The 25,739-nt window shown below is 45.5% G+C and overlaps 1 protein-coding gene across 1 annotated transcript in view; it reads right to left on the bottom strand.

Moving 5' to 3' along the window:
• Positions 1–25,739, bottom strand: part of LOC115092766 (disintegrin and metalloproteinase domain-containing protein 9-like) — a 653,043-nt gene that overhangs the window by 80,714 nt on the left and 546,590 nt on the right. Inside the window, exon 11 of the mRNA XM_029604070.1 lies at positions 12,727–12,895. Coding sequence (XP_029459930.1) covers positions 12,727–12,895 — 169 coding nt within the window. The remainder of the gene's footprint in view (positions 1–12,726; positions 12,896–25,739) is intronic.

Raw genomic sequence — 25,739 nt, 5'->3', positions numbered from 1 at the left:
ATTTTCCAAATTATTATTTTCTGTCACCATCCGGTGAAGAGATTTAGTGAGACCCCAATGGGGAATTTTGAGAAAAAATATGACTTTTCCAGTTAGAATTAGTGAGAGATTCTCACAGGACTCCTGTCTCTGTGATGCTGAGTGCAGCGCTGAAAAAAGAAGACTGAAGTGAGACCCCTGTGGCTGGGAATATCATGGCATGCCGGGCATGCTCAGTAGCCTCAGGCAGCCAGCCAAAAGTTTCTAGAAACTTTGACAGAAGTTTTTCCGCAATAGGGCTCCGTCAGTGACGTCACCCATATGTGAGGACTAGCATCCTGCTTGTCCTGGGATAAAGTTTAATACACAAAGTACTTCATTTTTATTTTATGCTACTCTAGTGAAAAAAAAGAAGTTTAGTTTAACACAGGAACTGCAAAGTTGAGCACAGTGAATGGGGGGGGGGGGGGGGAGAGGGATGTGAAGGGGAGACAGCCTCTGCATTCAGCAGCTCTGATTTTCTGAAGAGATCTGTCCTTCTATCCTTCTGAAGAACAGATCTCTTCAGAAAATCAGAGCTGCTGAATGCAGGGGCTGTCTCCCCTTCACATCCCTCTCCCCCCCCCCCCCCCACTGCTGGTATATGGGAGAGAGACGGGGAAGGGGAGGGGAGGGGAAGGGGGAGGTGAAGGGCCAAGCAGACCCACTTCCTGGTCTCTGAAGAACAGATCTCTTAAGAAAATCAGAGCTGCTGAATGCAGGGGCTGTCTCCCCTTCACCTCTCCCTCCCCCTCCCCTTCCCATTCTCTCTCCCATATACCAGCAGGGGGGAGGGGAGAGGGATGTGAAGGGGAGACAGCCTCTGTATTCAGCAGCTCTGAATTTCTGAAGAGATCTGTCCTTCAGAGACCAGGGAGTGGGACTGCTTGGCCCTTCACCTCCCCCTCTCCCTCCCCTTCCCCTTCTCTCTCCCATATACCAGCAGGGGGGGGGGGGGAGGGGAGAGGGATGTGAAGGGTGGGATACTTCAGCCCTTTGCATTCTGAGCTTCTGAACTTACTTTTTTTTCATCTTCTTTTTTATTTTCTCATTGTAGATGGATCGTGATAGGGAGTCAGCCCAACTGTCCTCCTCAAAGGCAGCTGATACTAGGTCCAGGAAGCCCCGGTTCACACAGGCTGATGTGGACCTCCTAGCCCGGCTACTCCTCCTGGATGAGGAGAATCTATACACCCCCCCAGGCAGCAGGCCTAACCTTGAAAGGGAATCTGCTGCCTGGGTGGCTCTCCAGGAGCAGTTCTGCTGGAGAGCCTCTTACCCGCGTGAGATCGAAGATCTCAAGAAGAAAGGTGAGAGAAAATGTTATTACTAGTGGTATATTAATATTATTTATATTTATCATTTTGAAATGGTGGTATTTGTATTTGGGAATTTGGAATGCCACATTGAAAGACAGCTAAGTATTTTTTTATTGCTGAATTTTATATATTGCATAAAAAAATAACCCAGTAGGGCATGTTGTGTTTGTAATTAATTTATTAATCAATTAATGTTATTCTATTTCCTTTCTACCTCTAATTCTCAGGTCGGCATCTGAGACTTCACGCGGGTGATTGGCTTCAGGAGGTCTGCAGGACTTTATCGCGTCCTTTGCCTGGTAGGCTGTTTTGAGAATACTACACAAGTACACAAATATTATTCAATTAATTGTAATGGAATTTGTGTTTAATAATGTTTGTGTCAGATCTGATTCCTTTTTTTTAAATGTTAACTGTTGGTCTCTGAAATTTGATCTGTGTCTTTGTTCAGAACCACACACCAGCAGGGACGAGGTGGGGCTTCCTGGGCCCAGTAGCTGCCAGCAGAGGAGGACGGAGGGAACAGTCAATGGTGGGCCAGGTAATATTATTAGATAATTGAGCCCTGACCAACGTGCTGCAAATGTGAATTGGGGGGGGGGGGGTGTGAGATTGAGGGAAGGGGGTATTAGTCAGTGAGAGGGGAGGGAGGCAGTGGGAGAAAGAGGATGAGTGAGGAAGAAGAACTGTAGAAGAGTGCCATGTTCAAAAATGAACTGAAAAACATTTTTTTTAATGTAGCACGTTTTTACGGGCTTAATGGCTTGTATTTTGGGTCACAGGGCCAGTACGTATGTACTAGTAGTAGTAGTGTGTCTAGTATCTGTCTGAGGCTTAAAAACAAAATTATTGTTTGTGATCAGTCAGTTATAGAGGGTGGGATAGATGTATGTTATGTTATATATTTATATAATATTATCTAATTATCTAGAATGATATCCCTCCACTCTCCCTCCACTCTCCCTCTCTGATGTTGTAGAATGTAAACTCATTTTTCTAAAACCCTGTAATTTAGTAAACTAAGGGGTTGACTTTATTTTAATATTATAAACTTGCTGGTGCGTACAATATGTGCTTATTTATTTCACATATATGTATTGTTCTATACCTTATGTTGAATTTTTTTACATTTCTTTACAGGGCAAGAAGAGGCAGCCACAACCACAAGTGCTACTGCCAGTGCTGAAGAAAGAATGGAGGCAGCCACAGCCGGGCCCAGCAGCAGCACCAGCAGCACCACTGCTGCTTTACTCCCTGCAGGATCTCCTCCAAGCTGCGTATGCACTGCACACGCGCAGTTTGGCATGCTGAAGGAGATCCTGCAGGGAGTAAACAGCCTCAGGGCTAATCTTGATACTCATTCCAAGGATGTGGAAAGGAAGCTGTCAGCCATGGAGGAGGCCATTCAGGAGCTGAGGGTACAGGTATTTCCTCCTCACGAGATGCCTCGTGAGGAGGAGATGCCAGTGCCCTCTGCTCCAGAGTAGGATCCTCCTCCCGGGTTGCCATCCTCCTCTCCACATCCTTGAGTAATGAGTATCAAAATTAGCCCTGAGTGGGGTGCTAAACACATAATTTTTATTTTATTTTATTATTTTGTCATTTTAAAGTTATATTTTTATAACAATATTATTTATTTTCATTATATTTTTTAGTTAATAAAATGGTTTTAATTTGAGAAATATGGGACTCCTATCTTACATCCAAATATGGGACTCCTATCTTACATCCATCAATTCTCTCCTCTCCAACCTCCACCTTGCCCTCAATGCTTCTAAAACTGAGATACTCATAATATCTAATCAACCTGAACTTACCCTCCCCAATATTACATCCTCCCCCCACGTCTCATCTCCAACTGTCAGAGACCTTGGCATCGAACTTGACCAGCGCCTCGATTTCAAAGCCCACATTAAATCCCTTCTTAAGGGAGGCTTTTACAAGCTTCACATCATGAAAAAGCTAAAACCACTACTCCACACACAAGATTTCCGTCTAGTCTTGCAGACCACTATCCTTTCCAAAGTGGATTACTGCAATTCCCTCCTCCTTGGCCTTCCAGAGTCGACCATCAAACCCCTACAAATCCTGCAGAACGCCATGGCAAGAATCCTAACGAACACACGAAAAAGAGACCACATCACCCCCATACTGAAGGACCTTCACTGGTTACCCATTTCTTTCCGTATACAGTATAAAACCCTCACCATACTACACAACCTCCTCTACAAACCCAACCCCTGGCTCAAGGACTCACCCCACTTCCGCATAACCAACCATCCTACCAGATCCTCCCACGCAGGTACCCTACATACCCCCTCCCTCAAAATCGCCCATCTCACCTCCACGAGAGAAAGGGCCTTTACCATAGCGGGCCCTTCACTCTGGAATACTCTCCCTACCTTTCTCCGCCTTGAACCCTGCCTGGCCACCTTCAAAAAAGGCATAAAAACGTGGCTTTTCAGAAAGGCCTACCCGGAAACCAACCAAACCTAAACATTTCCACATAATCTACCCCGAAACCAACCAAACCTATACATTCCCACATAATCCCCCCCCCCCCACTCAGATTCCCAGCCTCCATCCCCCCCACCCCACCCGCCCTTTCCCCCCCCCCTCCTAAGGCTTTCCCTTTTTTCCATCTTTTCCCCCTCCTTAGGCCTTTTTTTCCCCCTCCTTAGGCTCTTCCCCCCCTCCCAAGGCTTTCCCTTTCGCCTCTCCTTGCCCGCCCTTCCCCTTTTATCTTCCTACAATTTTACAAAATTGTTCAATTTAGTCCGATATAATCAATCCTATGCTAATTGTCACTAATGTAAATATTCCTTTTTCTGTAAATAAGTTCCTTTTATTTCTTATGTTAACGGTTGTTTTTTATACTCTCACCCATGCTACCTATCTTTCCCTCTCTTCTTCCTGTCTCCCTTACCCCCCCCCCCCCCCCCCCCTTTCTGGCCTGCTCCCATCCCCCGGCCCCCTGTTCATTGTAATTTCCTCCTTTAACTGAGTTACTTGTAAACCGGCGTGATGTGCCTCACGAACGTTGGTATATTAAAAGTTGTTAAATAAATAAATAAATAAATAAATAAAATAAATAGTGGACTCAATTATAATTATTATACATTGGGATTTATGTGTACTTGTCAAGAGATTTTCTAACATGCACACATCAATGAAATTACCAGTGTTATCAATTAGTCTTTCAGTTTCCAGTCCATCTGCAACTCATCAAGTTCAGCCTCAGCTTCCCCCATTTCCCCCAGACCCCCACCTAGTCAGTATTTCACTTTTAAGACTTATACGATTACTTACTCCAGATAAAGAGCGAGAGTAAATATTAACAGATCTATCCAGTAAAGTGCGGCCGCATTTACCCCGCTCCTAACCCATGTTCTACTCACTTTCCGGCCGCGTTAGCCCTTCCTGCGATCCACAATCCCCTTTAACCTACTCTTACCATGTCCTTAAATCCCCGGGTAACCCCTTCCGCACGCGGCATGTATATTAAATGTAAACGAGTGAATTAGCTATTCCCTACCATCCAGTAACGCGCGCCCCGACTATCGCTATTTTACCCTGCTGTTTTGCCGCGCGTTTAACCTGCTAACTTACCACCTACCCTTACCCCTGTGTTAGAGGCAGGGGTAAGGGTAGGCGGCAAACTTTCCCCCAGCCCCCGCTCTCCTGCCCTGGCCGCGTCCATGGGTGCTGGTCTCCGGGGCAGCCCCAGTCCTCTCCCCTCCTCCCGAAGCAAAAAAAAAAAAAAGCGAAAAAAAAAGTAGCAAGAGAGCGAGGGGAGAGAGGACGGGCAATCCTACGCTCGGGATTGCCAGTCCCCCCTCCCCTCTTCCCGAAGCAGGGCGCGAAAAGCAGCCTTGCTCCGGGAGGAGGGGAGGGGGGACTGGCAGTGTAAAGTGACGAAGCGACTTACTTTTTGCAGCCCCCCTCCAGACATCGGCGAGGACGACCGCGGCTCCCCTCTCCTGCCTCCAACTGCCCGCGAAGATGGACGCCTGCACGGGCGAAAGTGGCCCCTGTTCGTGCATTTGGGCCGCTCAAGGCGTGATGTCACGACGTTTGGCGTCACGGCATGTCACACGGACACAGAGGTGTCACAATGTCTGAGAAGTGGGGTATATGCAAGGAGGAGTCTTCTGTAGAGATGATACGGCAATAATCCGCACAGCGGGGTACACTGATGAGGGTTCCTCAGTAGGTTTGTAATGGAAAAGGTCTACAGAGTGGAGTACTTACTGTAGTAATAATAGTAATGTTCCAGAGGAAGCCCCGGGGAGAGAGGCAAGCAGTGGTCCTAGGCACAAGGCCCTCCGAGGAGCAGATAGCCAAAGACGAGGAAAGGGCCCCCGAGACATGGGTACTCGGGACGCCTCACACCAAGGAAGCAGGAGCTGGAACGGGAAGTCCATAGTGAGCGAAGTGGATTCAGCAATGAGAGAACTCGTTGCCAAGTCGTAGGCAGACAGGGCCAGCCGGCTTAAGAGTCCATGATGAATGACGTCATCCAGGGGGGGAAGCCCCTGAGGTTCCCGCCATGCCGGGCATAAGACTGGCCCGAGAGCACGAGCGCTTAAGGAACTCCAAGGGCAAGATGATGGTCGGCAGCGTCCACGCCATCCCGGGAGGCCGAGGAACAGGGTCAGGCAGGCCGGGGATAGCTGACGGAGGCCGCAAGACTACCCAATGGAGTCAGTGCTGAGAGGCATGAGGTGAGCAACAGGGGTCACAGCCATCTGCGACCGACGGGCTTAACACTATTGCTATGCCTGTGAACCTGGACCTTCAACTCTGGATAACTATTCACTCAAAGAATCAGGCTTGAAGAGGCACATGGGAGTAGACCCTTAAGTGTGTTATTTATTTAATTTAAATATTTATATTATAGGGGCAAGATGGCTGCCTAGGCGTTTGCTGAATTAGACACTCAAACCAGTGGCTCTTACCTTTTACTATTTCCCCATGCCACACACCAAGAGAAAAGGGAGACTTACAGAGGTAAATATCGAATCGCCCTCTATTGACCCCCAGCAGCCACAAATCGAGTGGTTCTTTTCAGCAGCCACTACTTTGTCTCCGGAATGCCTGGTCGCTGGGAGAACACAGCAAGAGTGAGCTGGCTCTCCCCAGACCCATGATGTCACCTTAAACCTCGGTGAGCCCAAAAGACCCATATACCCGGGAAACAACATGATACCTGGTGCCCTGGAAGCTGGTGGACCCTTCCGGAGTTGAGCCGGAGTGAGAGAGACGCCGTGAACCAGGAGGCAACAGTCTCATAGCCCAAGGACTAAAGGAGGAAACCTCTCAGGTCCAGAGGAGTGGCATGGAACATCTAAATCCAGATTACGAGCTGGGGGCTAGAAGGAAGAAGACATCTGAAAAGCAAGAAGGTACCGGGAAGGGTATACGGCTGGGTATGGAAGCGGGAGATGACATCTTTGAGGCTTTAACGGCAGGCGTTAGAATTGTTATGCCAGGAAAGATTACTTTAGAAGGGATATGGACTGCGCTTAAATCGAATGAATCTTCAATTAATGCGTTAGCACAGGGGTCAGGAACCTTTTTGGCTGAGAGAGCCATAAACGCCACATATTTTAAAATGTAATTCCATGAGAGCCATACAATATGTTTAAAACTAAATACAAGTAAATGTGTGCATTTTATGTAAGATCACACTTTTAAAGTACAATAAGTCTCTGAAAATATTACACCAGGCCTTAAGACACCAATACATCTCCTATTAGGAAAACGGACCAAGTCAGGCTGCTATAGAGTCCTACACAGAAACTACACGCCAGCAGAAAACCTCACCTGAATCACGTGCTGTCCCTCACCTAACATAGAATAAAGAGACCAAAACGCATAACAAGAAGCATGCAGACAAAACTGAATTGGAAACTGCAACAAGCCAGAGTCTCTGTATGCAGTGTAACAAAGGAAAAAAGAAACATCACACATCCTTATAAAACAAATCAAGAAATATAAAATCATCAGCAGTAAAACTGTACTAACAAAAAGAACATATTTCGAAACAGCTGATGAGTGGAATATCCAATAATTAAAAACTCATATAAAACATTTCCAGATACCAACAAAATATTTCAAAATAGCAGACACAAAGATCCAGTAATGAAAAATAATAAGGATACAAAAATTTTTTTGCTCTGCATACCTGGGAAAGTTTGATATCCAGGTATCCTGAGATTGTTCTGAATTAGCAGGAGGTGGGGTGGTTTGCTTGGAACTTTCTCCTCTCTCAGTCACATACCAGCGCTCTCTCTCACACTGGCTCTCAATGACACACCTATACACACATGCTCTCAGTCACTCACATATACAAATGTTTTTTCTCTCTCACTTATATAGGCTCTTAATTACACATTTACACACATGCTGTCTATCTTTTCACGCTTACACACACACAGGCTTTCAATCACATAAATACATGCTGTCTTTTTCTCTCACACACAGACTCTCATTCACATGCTTACAAACATGTCCTCTCTTTCTCTCATTTACACACAGGCTCTCAATCACATACTCACATGCTCCCTCACCTAAATCAGCTCTCAATCACACACAGACACACATGGTCTCTCTCTCTCATTTAAACACAGGCTCTCAATCACATACTCACATGCTCCCTCACCTAAATCAGCTCTCAATCACACAGACACACATGGTCTCTCTCTCTCATTTAAACACAGGCTCTCAATCACATACTCACATGCTCCATCACCTAAACCAGCTGTCAATCAGACACAGACACACATGATCTCTCTCTTACTTATACACACAGGCTCTTAATCATACATACACATGATCTCTCTCACACACAAAGGATCTCAATCATACACACATACTCTTTCAAACAAACAGGTTTTCAATTACAAACTTACACATACAGGTTCCCAATGGTAAACTTACATTCATGCTCTCTCTCACACAGGCAGGATCTCAATCACAGACATACTCTCTTTCACATATACAGGCTCTCAATCATTCACATACATGCAATCTCTCACTCACACACACAGGATCTCAAACACACATGCTTGCTCGCTCATTCACTCTCTCTCTCCCCCCCCCCGGGAACTCGCGGCAGCAGCAGCCACCTCCCAACGCTAACCTCCTTCATTTTCAGCCCTCGCGGAGGCGAAGGCGGAGTCCCATCGGCCGCGGTTGAAGATTTTCATTTTCCTCCGAGCCGCGCTGCAGTCTTCTTCCCGTCGGACACTAGCGTGCCTGCGCGGGTCTTCCCGCGTAGGCACCCGATGCTCTCCACTTCCTCTTCCGGGCCGCGGGAAGAAGAGAGCACGGGTGCTCTCTTCTTCCCGCGGCCCGGAAGAGGAAGTGGAGAGCATCGGGTGCCTGCGCGGGAAGACCCGCGCAGGCACCCGATGACTCCAGCGCTGGCACCCGGCTGACACCCGATGACTCCCGCGCAGGCACCCGGATGACTCCAGTCGGCGTGCTCTCTTCTCCTCCCCCCCGCGGCCCGGAAGAGGAAGTGGTGAGCATCGGGTGCCTGCGCGGAAGAAGAGACCACGCTAGTGTGGTCTCTTCTTCCCGCGCAGGCACCCGATGCTCTCCACTTCCTCTTCCGGGCCGCGGGGGGGGGGGGGGGGGGGGAGGAGAAGAGAGCACGCCGGTGCCGCTGACTCCAGCTGTCCTGCCGCGTTCCGCCCGGGCTGACAGCATTTTAAGCCCGGGCGGCGGAGGACCGGGGAGCAGCTGGGTCAGCGGGGAACCGCGAAGTATGGCGACACTTGTCTGCGAGCCAGATGCAGCCCTCAAAAGAGCCATATCTGGCTCGCGAGCCATGGGTTCCCGACCCCTGCGTTAGCACAAGCTACAATCGAAACTAGAAATCAATCGATTATAAATAATAAACTCATTTCAAAATATGGGGAAAAAGTGGATGAGCTGGATAAGAAAATTGTCACGATGGAAAAAGTGCAACAAAAATTGATTATTTCAGAAAATATAATTGATAAAAGGCTTGAGAGGGTGGAAAACGCCCTTAGGGCGCATAATCTTAGAATAATAAATTTCCCTATTATGCAAATGATTTCGCCTCTCGAATTATTCAGAAATTATATGAAGTTTATCCTCAAGATACCTGAAGCGGCTTTACCCATTATTACAAGGCGTATTACCTTCAAACCAGAACTCCTGTTGAGGGAATAGAAACTGAAGGAAACCAAGTTCAAGAGATAAATTTATCTAATATATTGGAGTTGTCTATTGATACGGAAATTAAAATTAGACAACCATTACTAATCTCCTTTGTCTTTCTACTGATCGGAATTACATCATGAAGTTATTTCTTCGAAATAGACAGACAAAATTTCACGGACACTCCGTACCCCCTCTATCAAATCCACTAAACTTATTTCCACAATGAACAGAGCCTTTTCCCTGGCCGGCCCCACCCTGTGGAACTCTATGCCCCCAGACTTGCGCACTGAAACATCTACACCCAAATTTTAAAAAAAGCTAAAAACCTGGCTCTTCTTACAGGCCTACCCCTCCCTCAACAACCATCCTCCTGATGACCCCCTAAGCTGTGTATAATGCATTCCCTGTAGCACCCTTTACAATGTGCTTCTGCTGACTTTTTCTCTCAATTGCCTTCTCCCCGATGACCTCCTAATTTGTTTACAGTGCTTTCCATGTATTACCTTCACAATGTACTCTTGTTAATTTTTCCCTCATCTGCTCCCAGTTGAGGAACCGTCATTCCCTGTAAATAGTTACCCAGTTTCTGTTTGTTGATGTTTATCTCTTGTATGCAGAGTTTACTGTTCTATGTAATGGCAGTGCCAAAAGTTCTGTATAATGACACTGTCAAAAAGTTTTAGTTATCTGTAAACCAATACGATGTGCAAACGGCTATCGGTATATAAAAACCTATAAATAAATAAATACATAAATAAATAAATAAATAATCAGATGTTATAAAATCGACACAAACCCGGCGTAGAGAGTTTCTTGCATTGAGACCTTCAGTCCTTCAACTAGGGGCTACATTTATTTATTTATTTATTTATTTATTTGTGGTTTTTATATACCGGATTTTGTAGGGTAACATCAGTTCGGTTTACATAATAACTTCAAAATCAGCAAAACAGAGGCTTTACATAGAACTTATAGGAAAACAGTGAATAAAATATAATTAAATAATTAAATAAACTATACAATGAATGAGGCTTAAATAGAGAGACTTAAATGGAGGTTGTTGGATAACTGAGATGGTATTGAGAGAGATGATTGGGGGATGAAGATGGACGGAATGTATAGAAGGATAGGGGTTGTATATTGCATATAGGGAGGGGAATGAAGAGTTGAAAGGGGTGCATGGGGGAGGGAAAGGAGGAGTTGCATAGATTGCAAGGACCTATTTACAATAGATGCATTGGGGAGGAAATAGCATATATGATTATAAAACTATATACAAAGTGTACATTATTGAAGATATGTAAGTCAAGGCATGAAGTCGAAAATAGAGGATGGTAGCAACTAAGAGAGGGAGTTATCTTATGAGGGATCGTAAAGTTAGAACTGAGGGATTTGTTAGGGGCAGGGACGCGGGAGAGGAGGGGTGGTGAGGGTAGAGGCTACATTTATTCTCAAATACCCCTGTAAATGTTGTATAAAGTATTTAAATGTAAATTATAGCTTTCTTGAACCTGTACAGCTTAAAGCCTTTATAGATGCAAGAGCCCATGTAGAAACCACCCCAGTTTAGGCTATATAAACTAAAGTAGTGGTAACTTGCAAGCCAGGCGTACTGTTTTCCTAAATTGAGATTCTTTTACTTTGGTGCTCATTTCTGCCTCCCCAATATACATATAATTTAGATTGCTTACAAATGTTTTGGTATATACAAAAATTTTCTTATGTTTATTGCCTATTTGTAATGCCACTGTTTTGCTATACAAGATTTTTCTTGGAGTGTTTAAAAAATTTTGAAAATAAAGAATTGAAAAAAAAATTATATTCTGCCTATAATGGCACATGCTAAGCGTAATACAGAATGTTATTTATTTAAAAAAAATTTTTGATAATAAAAACCATAAAAACATCATAACATTATTTCACACTAATAAAAAGAACATCTTACAAATCACAAGTTTATATGTAAATTACACTACACAATAATAATAATAATAAAACATTAAAAGCACTAACATCATTCCACTGTGACAAAAAAGGCTTCTTGAAAAAGGATAGCTTTTAATCTTTCTTGAAAAGATTTTGTCATTTATATACTTAATTTCATCTGGAAGGGAGTTCCATAACTTAGGGCCAATTATAGAAATGGCATGACTATGAACTTCCTTTAGATAGACCTCCTTTTCACTAGGTAATGTTAAAAGATGCTGTGAAGCCAATCGTAGATACTGGGCCAGAACATATTTTTACATAAATTGGCTAAATAACTTGGGGTGTTATTTTGAAATTAATTAATTATTAACATAATAACTTTAAATTTTAGCCACTAAATACTGGCAACCAATGTAATCTTTCAAAACTGGGGTTATATGTTCAAATATACATGAATTGGTAATTAGCCTAGCGGCAGAATTTTGGAGATATTGTAACACCGGTTGTATTTTTAGTAACCCCCATATATAAAGAGCTGCAATAGTCTATCAAAGTTAGAACAAAAGCTTGCACAATTATTCTAAAATCATCCTGCTCTAGAAACAATCTCAGATGACATGGCTAATGTAAGATAACCTTTGGCACAGACTGGCCTAATTTGAAGCATATAATTCAGCTGTTCCTCAAACTGGAAACCTAAGTTGAATATTTGAGTCTTAAACATTACTACATTGGACAATTTAACGATCTCAACTGGCTTGGTTTATTTTTAAATTCACAGTATCTTGGTTTATGCCAAATTAATAACCAGTACATTATCAGACATCCAACTATTGCTTCCATGTACATGCTTTTCAAAAAATCCTCATCTACTGAAAAATAAAGCTGATTGTCATCTGCATAAAATTTAAAATCATTATCAAATAATTCAAGCAATGCACAAAAAGAAGGTATCTTTTAAATAGGCATGTGGGTGCACATACCTCAGTCCAGCCAGATAGGCCAGTGTGCTAGAAAAATAAAAATAAAATAATGCATCCTATTTACTGAAATAAAAAACACCTGAAAATGTTTGGGGTTTCGATTGGCCCATTTATTCATTACTGGTAATCCAAACTGAAATGAAAATTGATCATTTTGATTCAGATTACTAATTCAATTAAAATAAATGGACATCCATGCCCCATGGTGATTTCATGGGAGACCAGGGAACCTGCATATACCCTGAAAAACTGACCTTTTTCCAGCAACATTTTTTTCCTACCTCCATTATCTTTTTCTTTTTCTTCATCTTCTTCAGAAGGATAAACATAGCTTATGAATGAGCCATTAACTAAAGGTCCACTGTCAATGCTTCCTCCATATCCTGGTTTAACACAGTCTGGAGGAGCCCACTCCTTATTGCAATGGCAGTTTTTCATATTGTTGCACACCTGAATAATAAAAATGTAGATTTACAATGTATTAATGCAACAATAAACATTATTAGAAATTTATAATTTCTAATATTGCATGGACATACATGCACATGGTTATACCTGAACTTGGGCAGGTGTAACTGTATGCATGCATATTTATCTGCATCCTTTCAAAAATGGAAATTATGTATATAAACCCTTTCCCCACCAATTCAGACTTCAACCACAGGTAAAAGTATGCCTGAAATCAGGTTTCACACATACTTTAACAAATAAAACTCCCAGGCTGATTTTCAAAGTATGATTTACATGTATAAAATAGGGTTTATTTGTATAAGAGCAAGAATATGGCAAATATGATAACTATCAGTTCTTGCTTGAACATTTTTTATGAATCTAAAGAGTTTCTTAATATATAAATCAATCAACTATATCTAGTTCTTTTTTGGAAATTGATTAATATGAAGCTAGCTTTCAGAATAATAGTCTCTATTTTAGTAAAAAACACAGAAACTGCAAGCAAGAACTGATAGGTATCATATTTGCCATATTCTTGCCAGTCCTTAGAATATCGCTACTTGGGTTTATACCTATGAGGCTTGAGTTTCAATGCTCATTATACAAATAAACCATATTTTATATTTGTAAATCACACTTTGATAATCAGCCTGGGAGTCCCCCTGAGCTGACATCATCCGGTTCCAATATAATAGGTCTCAGTATTTGCTAACGATTCGAGTTAGCAAGGACAAGGAAACTCCTTACGCTAAGGATTCGTTCAAGCTACTCTGCCTCCTCGGACTTACCAGGGGTACCTGCTCCTCAGGGGCCTCGCTCTCTTTCCTCTGTTTCAGATTGCAGATAGGAACCGGTACTCACTCCTCGTGGGCCCATGTTCCTGGACACTCTGAAGATTCTCTACTGCCTGGAAGCTACCGCAGATACAGACATTTGTGAGTTATAATTGCTCTCTCAGAGGTTTCCCTGGAACAGGTACTCGCTCCTCGAGGGCCTAACCCTTTCCAGCTACTGAGCTTCTTTAAGACCTTATGTGAGAATTGTCATCTAGTTCTGGCTATGAACACAGCTTACCCTGTCTACTCACTGTCTACAGTTTCTCTACAGCTTAGCAACCCTGGGATCGCGGTTCCAGTACGTGAGGGTCTTCAGCCCTGCCGGGCATATCAGCTCACTACTGCCACCTCTGGTGGATCTACTAACCTGTCTAATAAAAGAACTATCTGTGTCTGTCTCCATACCCAAGCCTAGCCGGTGGTCTCTTTTACGATATCCTCCTGGGGGCGCTGTCATCTGCCATCGGCCCAAGGACCCACCTATCTATATTCCTCTACAGCTGAGTGCCCTCTCCAAGTACTCCGCTCATAACAGATTGTTAACTCTGCCTACGGAATACAACAAGATTGCTACCTCCTAGCAGATTCAGTACAGTTTGCTAACTCCTCCTCCAACAGGAGTATCCAGCAACAGATTCTAACAAGATTGCTAACTCCTCCCCTCTGGAGGAGCAGATCATAACAGCTCCAGAGTCTCAATAAATGGATGAGACAATGGTGCAAAGAAGAGAGATTCAGTTTTGTAAGGAACTGGGAAACCTTTTGGGGAAGGGGGAGTCTTTTCCGAAGGGATGGGTTCCACTTTAACCAGAGTGGAACTAGACTGCTGGCACTAATCTTTAAAAAGGAGATAGAGCAGCTTTTAAACTAGAACAAAGGGGAAAGCCAACAGTCACTCAACAGTGCATGGTTCAGAGGGAGGTATCTTCAAAGGATACGAATGATGCATTAGAATTAGAGCATCCCAACAGTGAGGTTCCAATAATAAGAAAAGTAGTCCACGTGCCTGTAACTAAAAACTCACCTGAGCTAAAAAATTCTAATTTATCCCTATCAATTAAAAAGCAGAATGAAAATACAAACAAAAAACACACTTTGAAATGTTTGTATGAAAATGCCAGAAGTCTAAGAAGTAAGATGGTAGTATCAGAATGTATAGCAGTAAATGATAAACTATCAAATCAATGGATTAATGCCCCATAAATATCTTTTCTCTGAACATTCAAAATACACTATTCCATGCTCAAAACAATGAGTCATGTATTGATCCAAACAATATTCACTGAGGGCTACGGAGTCTCTGGTGGCTCCTATAGCCCAGCTGTTTAACCAACAAAAGATTTTTGGAAAGATAGAGGAAGGGTTTCATATATATGAGTATTAAACCCCAATGGGTGGACTCTTTTTTCGTGTATAATCATCAACCAAACCTCCTCCATCCAATATTTTTGTCAATTCTGTACACCCTAGGTGAAAACTGAATATATTTTTTTCTTTTTAAATTATGTGTCAAAAATCTTTAAAAAGCATGCTTTAAATGTCCCAACTTATCTGGTATCGTTGAAAAACCCGACGCAGCCACGTTTCTGGTCCATTAAAGGACCTTTCTTCAGGGGATATTCTCCTGTTGTAATCAGTCGGTGTACCAAAATAGCTGGAAAAGAATGCAACGATGTTATATTTCCTCAAGGCGCCATTCGCGTTCCTCCACCATTGAACGCTACTCACTAACAGACTCTGCTTTTAACCTAAGCATACAGATGGCTCAAGGACCAATCACAATGCTCGTTGCTGTGACGTATTGACGTATGATTCCAATTAATGAAACCCAATCCAGCGCGTCATTTAATCCCTGGGGAACTTGCGTTTTCAAAGCAAAAATCCAAAATGCCTCTCGTTTATTCAATAAACCTTCCCGATCTCCTCCTCTTATGGTAAAAGGTACATGGTCAATCACAGTCCATTTTAATTCACTGTAAGAGTGACCTTGCTGCACACAATGGGGTAGATTTTCAGACGAGCGCGAACAGCCTACTTTTGTTTGCGCTCCAGGCGCAAACAAAAGTACGCTGGATTTTAGTAGATACGCGCGTAGTCGCGCGTATCTGCTAAAATCCTGGATCGGCGCGCGCAAGGCTATCGATTTCGTATAGCCTGCGCGCGCTGAGCCGCGCAGCCTACCCCCGTTCCCTCCTAGGCCGCTCCGAAATCGGAGCGGCCTAGAAGGGAACTTTCCTTTGCCCTCCCCTCACCTTCCCCTCCCTTCCCCTACCTAACCCACCCGCCCGGCCCTGTCTAAACCCCCATCCTACCTTTGTCGGGGGATTTTAATCCCCGCGCGCGAGCGGGACTCCTGCGCGCCGGGCCGCGACCTGGGGGCGGGTACGGAGGGCGCGGCCACGCCCCCGGGTCGTAGCCACGCCCCGTACCCGCCCCCAAAACGCTGCCGACACGCCCCCGGAACGCAGCGACGACCGGGCCCGCCCCCGACACGCCCCCCTCCGAGAACCCCGGGACTTACGCGAGTCCCGGGGCTCTGCGCGCGCCGGGAGGCCTATGTAAAATAGGCTTCCCGGCGCGCAGGGCCCTGCTCGCGTAAATCCGCCCGGTTTTGGGCGGATTTACGCGAGCAGGGCTCTGAAAATCCGCCCCAATGTGTAACTATTGGTGCTGTCAATGTGGATGTATTCAACTTGGATTTATGTTTATTTAGTCTCACTCTAATTTTGTGGGCAGTCCTACCAACATAAACACGAGGGCAAGGGCAGATAATCGCATACATTCCAAGATCTGAATTGCATGTTGTATTATGCTTGCGATAAACTTGGTATCCTGTAATTGGTTCTTGCCAACTATTTCCATCTATGCTATTAACACAGTGGGGACACTGTCCACACTGTTGGTGTCCTGTTATAGGAACCTGTGAGTGCGGCAGAGATTGAGCATGTACAAGTTTATCTTTGATATTAGCTCCACGGGTGGTCACGATAAGAGGTGTCTCTTTAAAAATGTCGTGCAGGGCTAATACATGCCAATGACGGCGTATTGATGCTGCAATAACATTTGTGGCAACAGATTGTTTTAATACATAAACGAGTTGTGGATCCTGTTTAGAAGGTTTATACTGCAGCAAACTCTGCCTGTCCGAATATTTAGCCCTTTTGTAAGCCTTCTTGATAGCTGATTTCAGATACCCGCGTTCCAAAAATCTGTCTCGCAATATAGAAGCTTGAATCTCGAAATCCATCATTGTAGAGCAAATACGTTTTGCACGAAAAAACTGACTTGCAGGTAACCCACATTTAAAAGGCACGAATGGCGCCTTGAGGAAATATAACATCATTGCATTCTTTTCCTGCTATTTTGGTACACCGACTGATTACAACAGGAGAATATCCCCTGAAGAAAGGTCCTTTAATGGACCAGAAACGTGGCTGCGTCGGGTTTTTCAATGATACCAGATAAGTCGGGACATTTAAAGCATGCTTTTTAAAGATTTTCGACACAAAATTAAAAAAGAAAAAAATATATGCAGTTTTCACCTAGGGTGTACAGAATTGACAAAAATATTGGATGGAGGAGGTTTGGTTGATGATTATACACGAAAAAAGAGTTCACCCATTGGGGTTTAATATTCATATATATGAAACCCTTCCTCTATCTTTCCAAAAATCTTTTGTTGGTTAAACAGCTGGGCTATAGGAGCCACCAGAGACTCCGTAGCCCTCAGTGAATATTATTTGGATCAATACATGACTCATTGTTTTGAGCATGGAATAGTGTATTTTGAATGTTCAGAGAAAAGATATTTATGGGGCATTAATCCATTGATTTGATAGTTTATCATAAATTCCCCAGAATAAATGGGTGCTTTTTGAGGTTTGGTAGCAGTAAATGATGACATAGACTTAATTGACATCTCAGAGACATAGTGGAAGGAGGATAACCAATGGGACAGTGCTATACTGGGGTACAAATTATATTGCAATGAACCTCCGGGAGGCAGTGTGGTGCTTTATGTCCAGGATGGCATAGAGTCCAACAGGATAAACATCCTACATGAGACTAACTGTTACGATCCTGCCCGTGCTCCTCGCGGGCAGGCCCTCACCTCCACGCGGCCAGCCGGGCCGTTGACGCGGCCGCCACCGCGGCAGTCCCTCGGTGGCATCCGGGCTCCTCCCCGGCTGCCTTCTGCTTCATCCAGCGGGGCCGATCCCCCGCGAGCTCTCCCTCGCGGTCAGGACCCCCGCTGCTGCTCCTGTGTTCCCCAGTGTGTTGCCGACGATCCCGGGGTCCTCAGCCGGCAGGGAGGGCGTCCCTGCCGGTGCCTGTATGGCTGCCCGGGTCCTTGGCTGGCAGGGAGGCCGTCCCTGCCGGAGCCTGCAGATCCCTGCAGCCAGCCTTACCTTCCCTGCTCCCCTGCTTCAGTCGTCTGGCCGGGAGCCGTTCCAGCAGCCTGCCATCTCTCCAGCTTCAGGGCAGGGCTGCCCCGATGTTCGTCTGCTTCTCCTTGGGCTTCCTCGTGGCTGGGAACGCCACCAACAACCCAGCTCTCTATCTTCTCTCCAGTCTCCTAGGGCGTGAGCGCGCGCCTCTCTGCTCCTCTTCAAGGGTCAGCCAGGTGTGGCCCCCTGCTGACCCCTCCCTGGGCATTGTCCACTTCAGCGCTACTAAAGGGCTCGGCGTTCAGTCTGTCTTTGCCTTCGCAAGGAGTTGGTCACTCCTGAGATCCTCGTTCCAGGAGCTGCCTGTGTTCCAGCCTTCTGCAAGGTCCAGTGTTCCATGTTCTCTGTCGAAGCTCCTTGTCCAGTTGTTCCAGTCCTGATGTTTCCAGTGGTTCCAGTCCTGATGTTTGCTTGTTCCTGTTCCTGCCTTGAGGTCTGATTTCTAATCCGGTATCCATGGTCCAGCCCAGATATTACAAGCCTTGTACCTTGATCCTGAAACTCGCCTGAAAGCTAAGTACCTTGCTCTTGAATCTCTTGAAAGCTAGCACCTTGATCCTGTGTCCTCCAATGTCCTGGTACCTCGCGGCAAGCCACGCCGTGGTCCATGACCAGCCCTCGGGGCGGGATGATTAGGGCCATCTGTGATGCAAGCCATGTACCTCGTTTCTAACTCTCTGAGAAGTCCTTGTTCCTGACCCTGTTTCCTGCCTTGGCTGCCGGTGTGCAGCAATCCTGCCTTGGCTGCCGGTGTGCAGCAATCCTGCTTTGGCTGCCGGTGTGCAGCAATCTGCTTCTTCCCTGTTGCCTTGATGTCTGTGCCTGATCCAGTTCCTAATCCAGTCCCAGATGTTCTGCCCTTTGTCTTCGTCTGGCTCCTGAGCCTTCTGGCCTGTTGGGCCCTGGAGTGGCCAACAGGTGGGATTCGTCCCTGTGCTTTGGAGCTTCCCTTCCTGCCAGCCGACAGGGCTTCGGATGTCAGTATCCCAGCATCGGAGTTCACTTCGCCTGGATCTCTCCTGCATTCTCCTGTTCTCAGCGTGGTCCGTGACCTGCCCTCCAAGGCAGTGTTGGGAACGCGTGGGACAGGGTGGCCCTTGACTCAGTCCCAGGAGTGGTCTGAGCGGGGTGCCCTGAGGGACAGTGCCCATGTCTTCCTTCAGCCCTTGTTCCTGAGTCTACATCTGCACCTTCAGTACCTCGTTTCTGAACCTACCTCTGCACCTTCAGTACCTCGCCTTTGAATCTACCTCTGCACCTTCAGTACCTCGCTTCTGAGTCTACCTCTGCACTCCCAGTACCTTGCTCCTGAGTCTACGTCAGCACGCCCAGTATCTTGTCTCTAAGTCTTCGTCTGCACTTCCAGTACCTTACTTCTGAGTCTACGTCAGCACATCCAGTGCCTTGCTTCTGAGTCTACGTCTGCACTCCCAGTACCCTGCTTCTGAGTCTACGTCTGCACTTCCAGTACCCTGCTTCTGAGTCTCGTCTGAATCTATGTTCCAGTCTTCGCTGTCCTGGCCTCCGTCCGGCCTGCCGCTTCGTGCCATACCCTGCGGCAGGTCCGAAAGGGCTGGGAACGGTCGGAGGACTTTTCACAAGACCAACATTGCGTTGTTGGGTCTTCCAAAGCGTGCAGGTCCGGAGGAGGGCCTGTTGCCTGGTCATCACTCCAGTCTTGCTTCCGTCCTACCCATGCTCGGGCATGTCACGCCTCCCGCGGCCCTCTTCAGAATCCTCTGGGGTCAAGCCGCGGCCCAAGGACACACCTCTCTCAGGAAGTGGGATCGCTCTCCGAGCGCTCCGCAACACTAAATACACAATCAAATCTTTATGGGTAGAAATCCCTTGTGTGTTGGGGAAGAGTATAATGATAGGAGTATACTACCATCCACCTGGCCAAGATGGTAAGACGGACAGTGAAATGCTAAGAGAAATTAGGAAAGCTAACCAAATTGGTAGTGCAGTTATACTATGAGATTTCAATTACCCCAATATTGACTGGGTAAATGAATCATCGGGACATGGTAGAGAGATAAAGTTCCTGGATGGAATAAATGACAGTTTTATGAAGCAATTGGTTTAGGAACCGATGAGAGAAGGAGCAATTTTAGATCTAATTCTCAGTGGAGCACAGGATTTGGTAAGAGAGGTAATGGTGGTGGGGCCGCTTGGCAATAATGATCATAATATGATCAAATTTGAATTAATGATTGGAAGGAGGACAGTAAGCACATCCACAGCTCTAGTGCTAAACTTTCAAAAGGGAAACTTTGATAAAATGAGAAAAATAGAAAAAAACTGAAAGGAATAGCTAAAAAAGGTAAAACGTGTGCAAGAGGTGTATACATTGTTAAAAAATACCATCCTAGAAGCACAGTCCAGATGTATTTCACACATTAAGAAAACTGAAAGGAAAGCAAAACGATAACTGGCATGGTTAAAAGGTGAGGTGAAAGAGGCTATTTTAGCCAAAAGATCTTCATTCAAAAATTGGAAGAAGGATCCAACAGAAGAAAATAGGATAAAGCATAAATGTTGGCAAGTTAAATGTAAGACATTGATAAGACAGGCTAAGAGAGAATTTGAAAAGAAGTTGACCGTAGAGGCAAAAACTCACAGTAAAAACTTTTTAAAATATATCCAAAGCAGAAAGCCTATGAGGGAGTCAGTTGAACCGTTAGATGACGATTAAACAATTTCTTTGCTTCGGTGCTTACTGAAGAGGATGTTGGGGAGATACCCATTCTGGAGAAGGTTTTCATGGGTAATGATTCAGATGGACTGAACCAAATCACAGCAAACCTAGAAGATATGGTAGGCCTGATTGTCAAACTGAAGAGTAGTAAATCACCTGGACTGCATGGTATATACCCCAGGTTTCTGAAGGAACTCGAAAATGAAATTTCAGATCTATTAGTAAAAATTTGTAACCCATCATTAAAATCATCCATTGTACCTGAAGACTGGAGGGTGGCTAATGTAACCCCAATATTTAAAAAGAGATCCAGGGGCGATCCAACCCACGGCCCCGGATGATGACATCACTGGGTCCCGGTACTTAAGGCAGGGCCCAGCCAGTGCTTCCTTGCCTTGGCAACAGGTCTCCACGCTAGTCGTGTGCTTAGTTACTTGTTCCTGTGTTTCCTTCATGTTCCTGGTTCCTGATTCATCTGTGTTCCTGTTCTTGATCCTGGTACCCATTCCTGCTTCTGTGTTCCGTGTCTACCCTCCTTGTCACTTCTGATTGACTTCTGGCTTTGACCTCTGCTTCGTCTGACTCGGATAGTAGAAAGACTAGGGGGCACTCCATGAAGTTAGCATGGGGCACATTTAAAACTAATCGGAGAAAGTTCTTTTTTACTCAACGCACAATTAGACTCTGGAATTTGTTGCCGGAGGATGTGGTTAGTGCAGTTAATATAGCTGTGTTTAAAAAAGGATTGGATACGTTCTTGGAGGAGAAGTCCATTACCTGCTATTAAGTTCACTTAGAGAATGCCACTGCCATTAGCAATGGTTACATGGAATAGACTTAGTTTTTGGGTACTTGCCAGGTTCTTATGGCCTGGATTGGCCACTGTTGGAAACAGGATGCTGGGCTTGATGGACCCTTGGTCTGACCCAGTATGGCATTTTCTTATGTTCTTATGTTCTTATGACCATGTTACTGAATGTCTCCGGGCTTTGACCCCTTTGACACATCAGGAAATACTTGTATTTTCTGACCACAACATTGAAAATTCTTAGGAAATATTTCTGGAGAATCATTTCTTTATCCTTCTCAGCACAGAAGGACACAAGAAAAGTCACTCTAGATGAACTATCATATACAGAGGATTCAAGAAAAAGAGATAAGTCTGGACCATTAGGAGTCAGTATATCCATCAGCCCTTCCATCCCACTTACAGCCTTCTTCTTACTAAGAATGTAGTATATCTGGGAGATGGCTGGTTGCTTCTCCTCAGGTATACCCAAATCCTCTCAGAGATATTTCTTAAACAGTTCTGATGCAGATAGTAATCTGGTTATATGAAAGTTTAAGAACCAAAGGTTCTTAGCCCTCAATGAATTTTCAGTATTTTTCAAATGTGTATGTATTATTAAGCTATCCTTAACAGACGTTGCCTGAGAAGCTTGCACAACATTTATTTGAGATTTCATAGTACTAACATCATTCATCAATCTCTTCAAGCTAACATCATGGTCTTGTAATTTAGCCACCGTGTCCTCAGAAAATTTACTGATCTGAGACAAAAAGTGGACGTTTGGAGAATTGTCAGAAGAATAGAGAAGACTCTATTCTTCTGACAATTCTCCAAACGTCCACTAAGGATATATTCACTGCCTCCATAGTCGATTCAGATGTCTCTCTTATCAAATTTATGGGAGATGGAAGGGGCAGACCTATAGCTGGTGTAATACCAGTAGGCAAAATTTCACCCAAACGTTGACCACCACTAGAAGGGTCACTAATACATAGTTCCTGTTAGGATAGTGGATCCTTGGTCTGGGACGAGGGATGATACCCACCAGCAGTGCCAAGGTGTGCTCGTCTCCGGAAGGTGGAAATGTACTGCAGCCCAGCGATGAAAAGTTCCAGGCAAGGTGTTCGAGGCAGGCGACAAACAACAAAGTCCAAGTTCCAAGCGAGGGGTCAGTGGCAGGCGGCAAGCAACAAAGTCCGAGTTCCAGACGAGGGGTCATTGGCAGGCGGCAAGCAACAAAGTCCGAGTTCCAGGCGAGGGGTCCGAGGCAGGCAGCAAACAACAAAGTCCAATATCCAGGCAAAGGTCCAAGGCAGGTGGCGAGCAGCAAAATCCAAATTCAATCCGAGACAAGCCAGACAACAGAGAATCCAAGCCACAGGTCACGGCAGGCAGCGAAACAGCAAAGTCTAATATCCAGGCAAAGGTCCAAGGCAGGCAGCAAGCAGCAAAATCCAAATCCAATCCGAGGCAAGCCAGACGACAGAGAATCCAGAAGAAAGCAAGCAAATAACCACTGGAACCTTGATGCAAAGGCGTCTTCCTGTCCTCAGGGAGAGGTTTAAATCTCCCTGGCTGATGACGTCATCTTCCGGGGCCGGCCTGGTTTTCGCGCTGCTGCCCCTTTAAGAGGCGGGGTTTGCCGCGTCTTCCCCGACGCTGCTCCTCGATGTCCAGAGGCCATCGTGCCGCGGCCCGTGTGCTGCTGGCTGCCCTGATCGGGATCCTGTGCCGGCAGCATGAGGAAGGTAGGGGGGCCTGGCCGCAGGTAAGCGCGGCCGGGAACCATAACAGTACCCCCCCTCTTACGCACCCTCCTGGAAGGACCCGGCTTGTTAGGATACCTCTGATGAAAATGTTGAAGTAAAGATTTATCCAAAATATTCGAGGATGGTTCCCAGGAGTTCTCCTCTGGACCAAAACTTTCCCAAGCAATCAGATATTCCCACCGTCTATGATTACGACGGACGTCCAGAATTTCTTGTACGTGATAGATGCGATCATCATCAGGCTCGACGGCAGGAGGCTGGAGTGGAATATCATGGAATGAAGAGGAAATCAAAGGCTTTAGCAAGGAGACATGGAAAGAATTATGAATGCGAAGACAGGTAGGAAGTCGTAACCGTTAGGTCACCAGCCCCAGACGTCTACTGATGAGAAATTGAATTGTGGAGCAGGTCGTCGACGTTTGTCGGACATCCGTTTCGCGGTCTCGGCAGCATGTAGAAGGCGAGCATTGGTAACCTCCCAGAGTTCATGGAGCTGTTGTGCCAAAAGTCGAGCCGCCGGGGAGGCGACTGCAAGAGGCAGGAGAAGTGGAGGCCAAGGTTGCTTGCCAAAAACGATTTGAAAAGGAGACTGTCCAGTGGCCGAGTGTACATGGGAATTATGTGAAAATTCGGCCCAGGGTAAGAGTAAGTAGCAGGGTTGAGTTGCAAATGTATGGGACACAAGGAAAACAGAGAATGCCAAGATATAAGATATTACAGTAATCAACGACTGGTTAGATGGAGGCTTGAAGGACTGTACAGAATTCGGCTTGATGAAGCAGATTTTTAAGGTCAGCAAGTACACAAAGCCTGTAAAAGCCATGCAAAATAACTTGTTTGATTTGAGGGCGACAAGACAGTGTATCATCTAATATGACTCCAAGACTTTTAATGTGATTTTTAATGGTGAAAGAAAGGTTATTGAGAGTGATAATTTTTTAATTGAAGGAACTGCACAGACAGTGAATTGCTAAGAACTCTATCTTAGACATGTTTAAAGATAGATAATTATGTTGGAGCCATTTTTGGATTGTTGAAAAGCAGATGTTAACATGATCTATGGTAGCATCCCAGGAAGGACAAATGCGTATGAGAAACTGAATATCATCTGCGTACAGTTTATAACAATCAGTTAAATTTGCAAGAATTTTACAAATGGGAGCAAGATAAATATTGAAAAGAAGACGATAGTGATGATCCCTGAAGATACCAATTTTAATCTCAGAATAAGAAGACAAATTGTTGTTAAATTTTATTGCACATGTTCCGTCTGACAAGTAATGAACCACTTGAGGACTGTTCCAGAAAGGCCACATTCTTGTAATCAAAAAAGTAAAATATTGTGGACAAGCATATCAAACACAGAGGAAATATCCAGAGAAATGAGCACTGAAGACCCTTTGAAAATTGCACTCACTGGGGCGGATTTTAAAAGGCGCGCAAATAGCCTACTTTTGTTTGCGCTCCAGGCGCAAACAAAAGTACGCTGGATTTTAGTAGATACGCGCGGAGCCGCGCGTATCCACTAAAATCCTGGATCGGCGCGCGCAAGGCTATGAATTTTGTATAGCCGGCGCGCGCCGAGCCGCGAAGCCTACCCCGTTCCCTCCAAGGCCGCTCCGAAATCGGAGCGGCCTCGGAGGGAACTTTCCTTTGCCCTCCCCTCACCTTCCCCTCCCTTCCCCTACCTAACCCACCCGCCCGGCCCTGTCTAAACCCCCCCCTTACCTTTGTCGGGGGATTTACGCCTCCCAGAGGGAGGCATAAATCCCCGCGCGCCAGCGGGCCTCCTGCGCGCCGGGCCGCGACCTGGGGGCGGGTACGGAGGGCGCGGCCACGCCCCCGGGCCGTAGCCACGCCCCCGTACCCGCCCCCAAAACGCTGCCGACACGCCCCCGAAACGCCATGACGGCCGGGCCCGCCCCCGACACGCCCCCCTCCGAGAACCCCGGGACTTACGCGAGTCCCGGGGCTCTGCGCGCGCCGGGAGGCCTATGTAAAATAGGCTTCCCGGCGCGCAGGGCCCTGCTCGCATAAATCCGCCCGGTTTTGGGCGGATTTGCGCGAGCAGGGCTCTGAAAATCCGCCCCACTGTGTACAAAATCTATTATACTTTAGTACATATGTAAACAGAGTCTACATAAGCAGGTTAGGTACTGGCTCTTCTGAACATTATGAAATCTAAAATTAGGAAGCAATTTTCATCTGATTTAAATGGGCAAATTTCCCAAGCCATAAATACAAATATTATATAAATGATGCATTTCTAACATATAAGAACATAAGAACATGGCATACTG

The sequence above is a fragment of the Rhinatrema bivittatum genome, chromosome 5 (genome assembly GCF_901001135.1).
Source record: "Rhinatrema bivittatum chromosome 5, aRhiBiv1.1, whole genome shotgun sequence".
NCBI classification, from domain to species: Eukaryota; Metazoa; Chordata; class Amphibia; order Gymnophiona; family Rhinatrematidae; genus Rhinatrema; species Rhinatrema bivittatum.
This window is presented reverse-complemented; position numbering and strand designations above follow the sequence as displayed.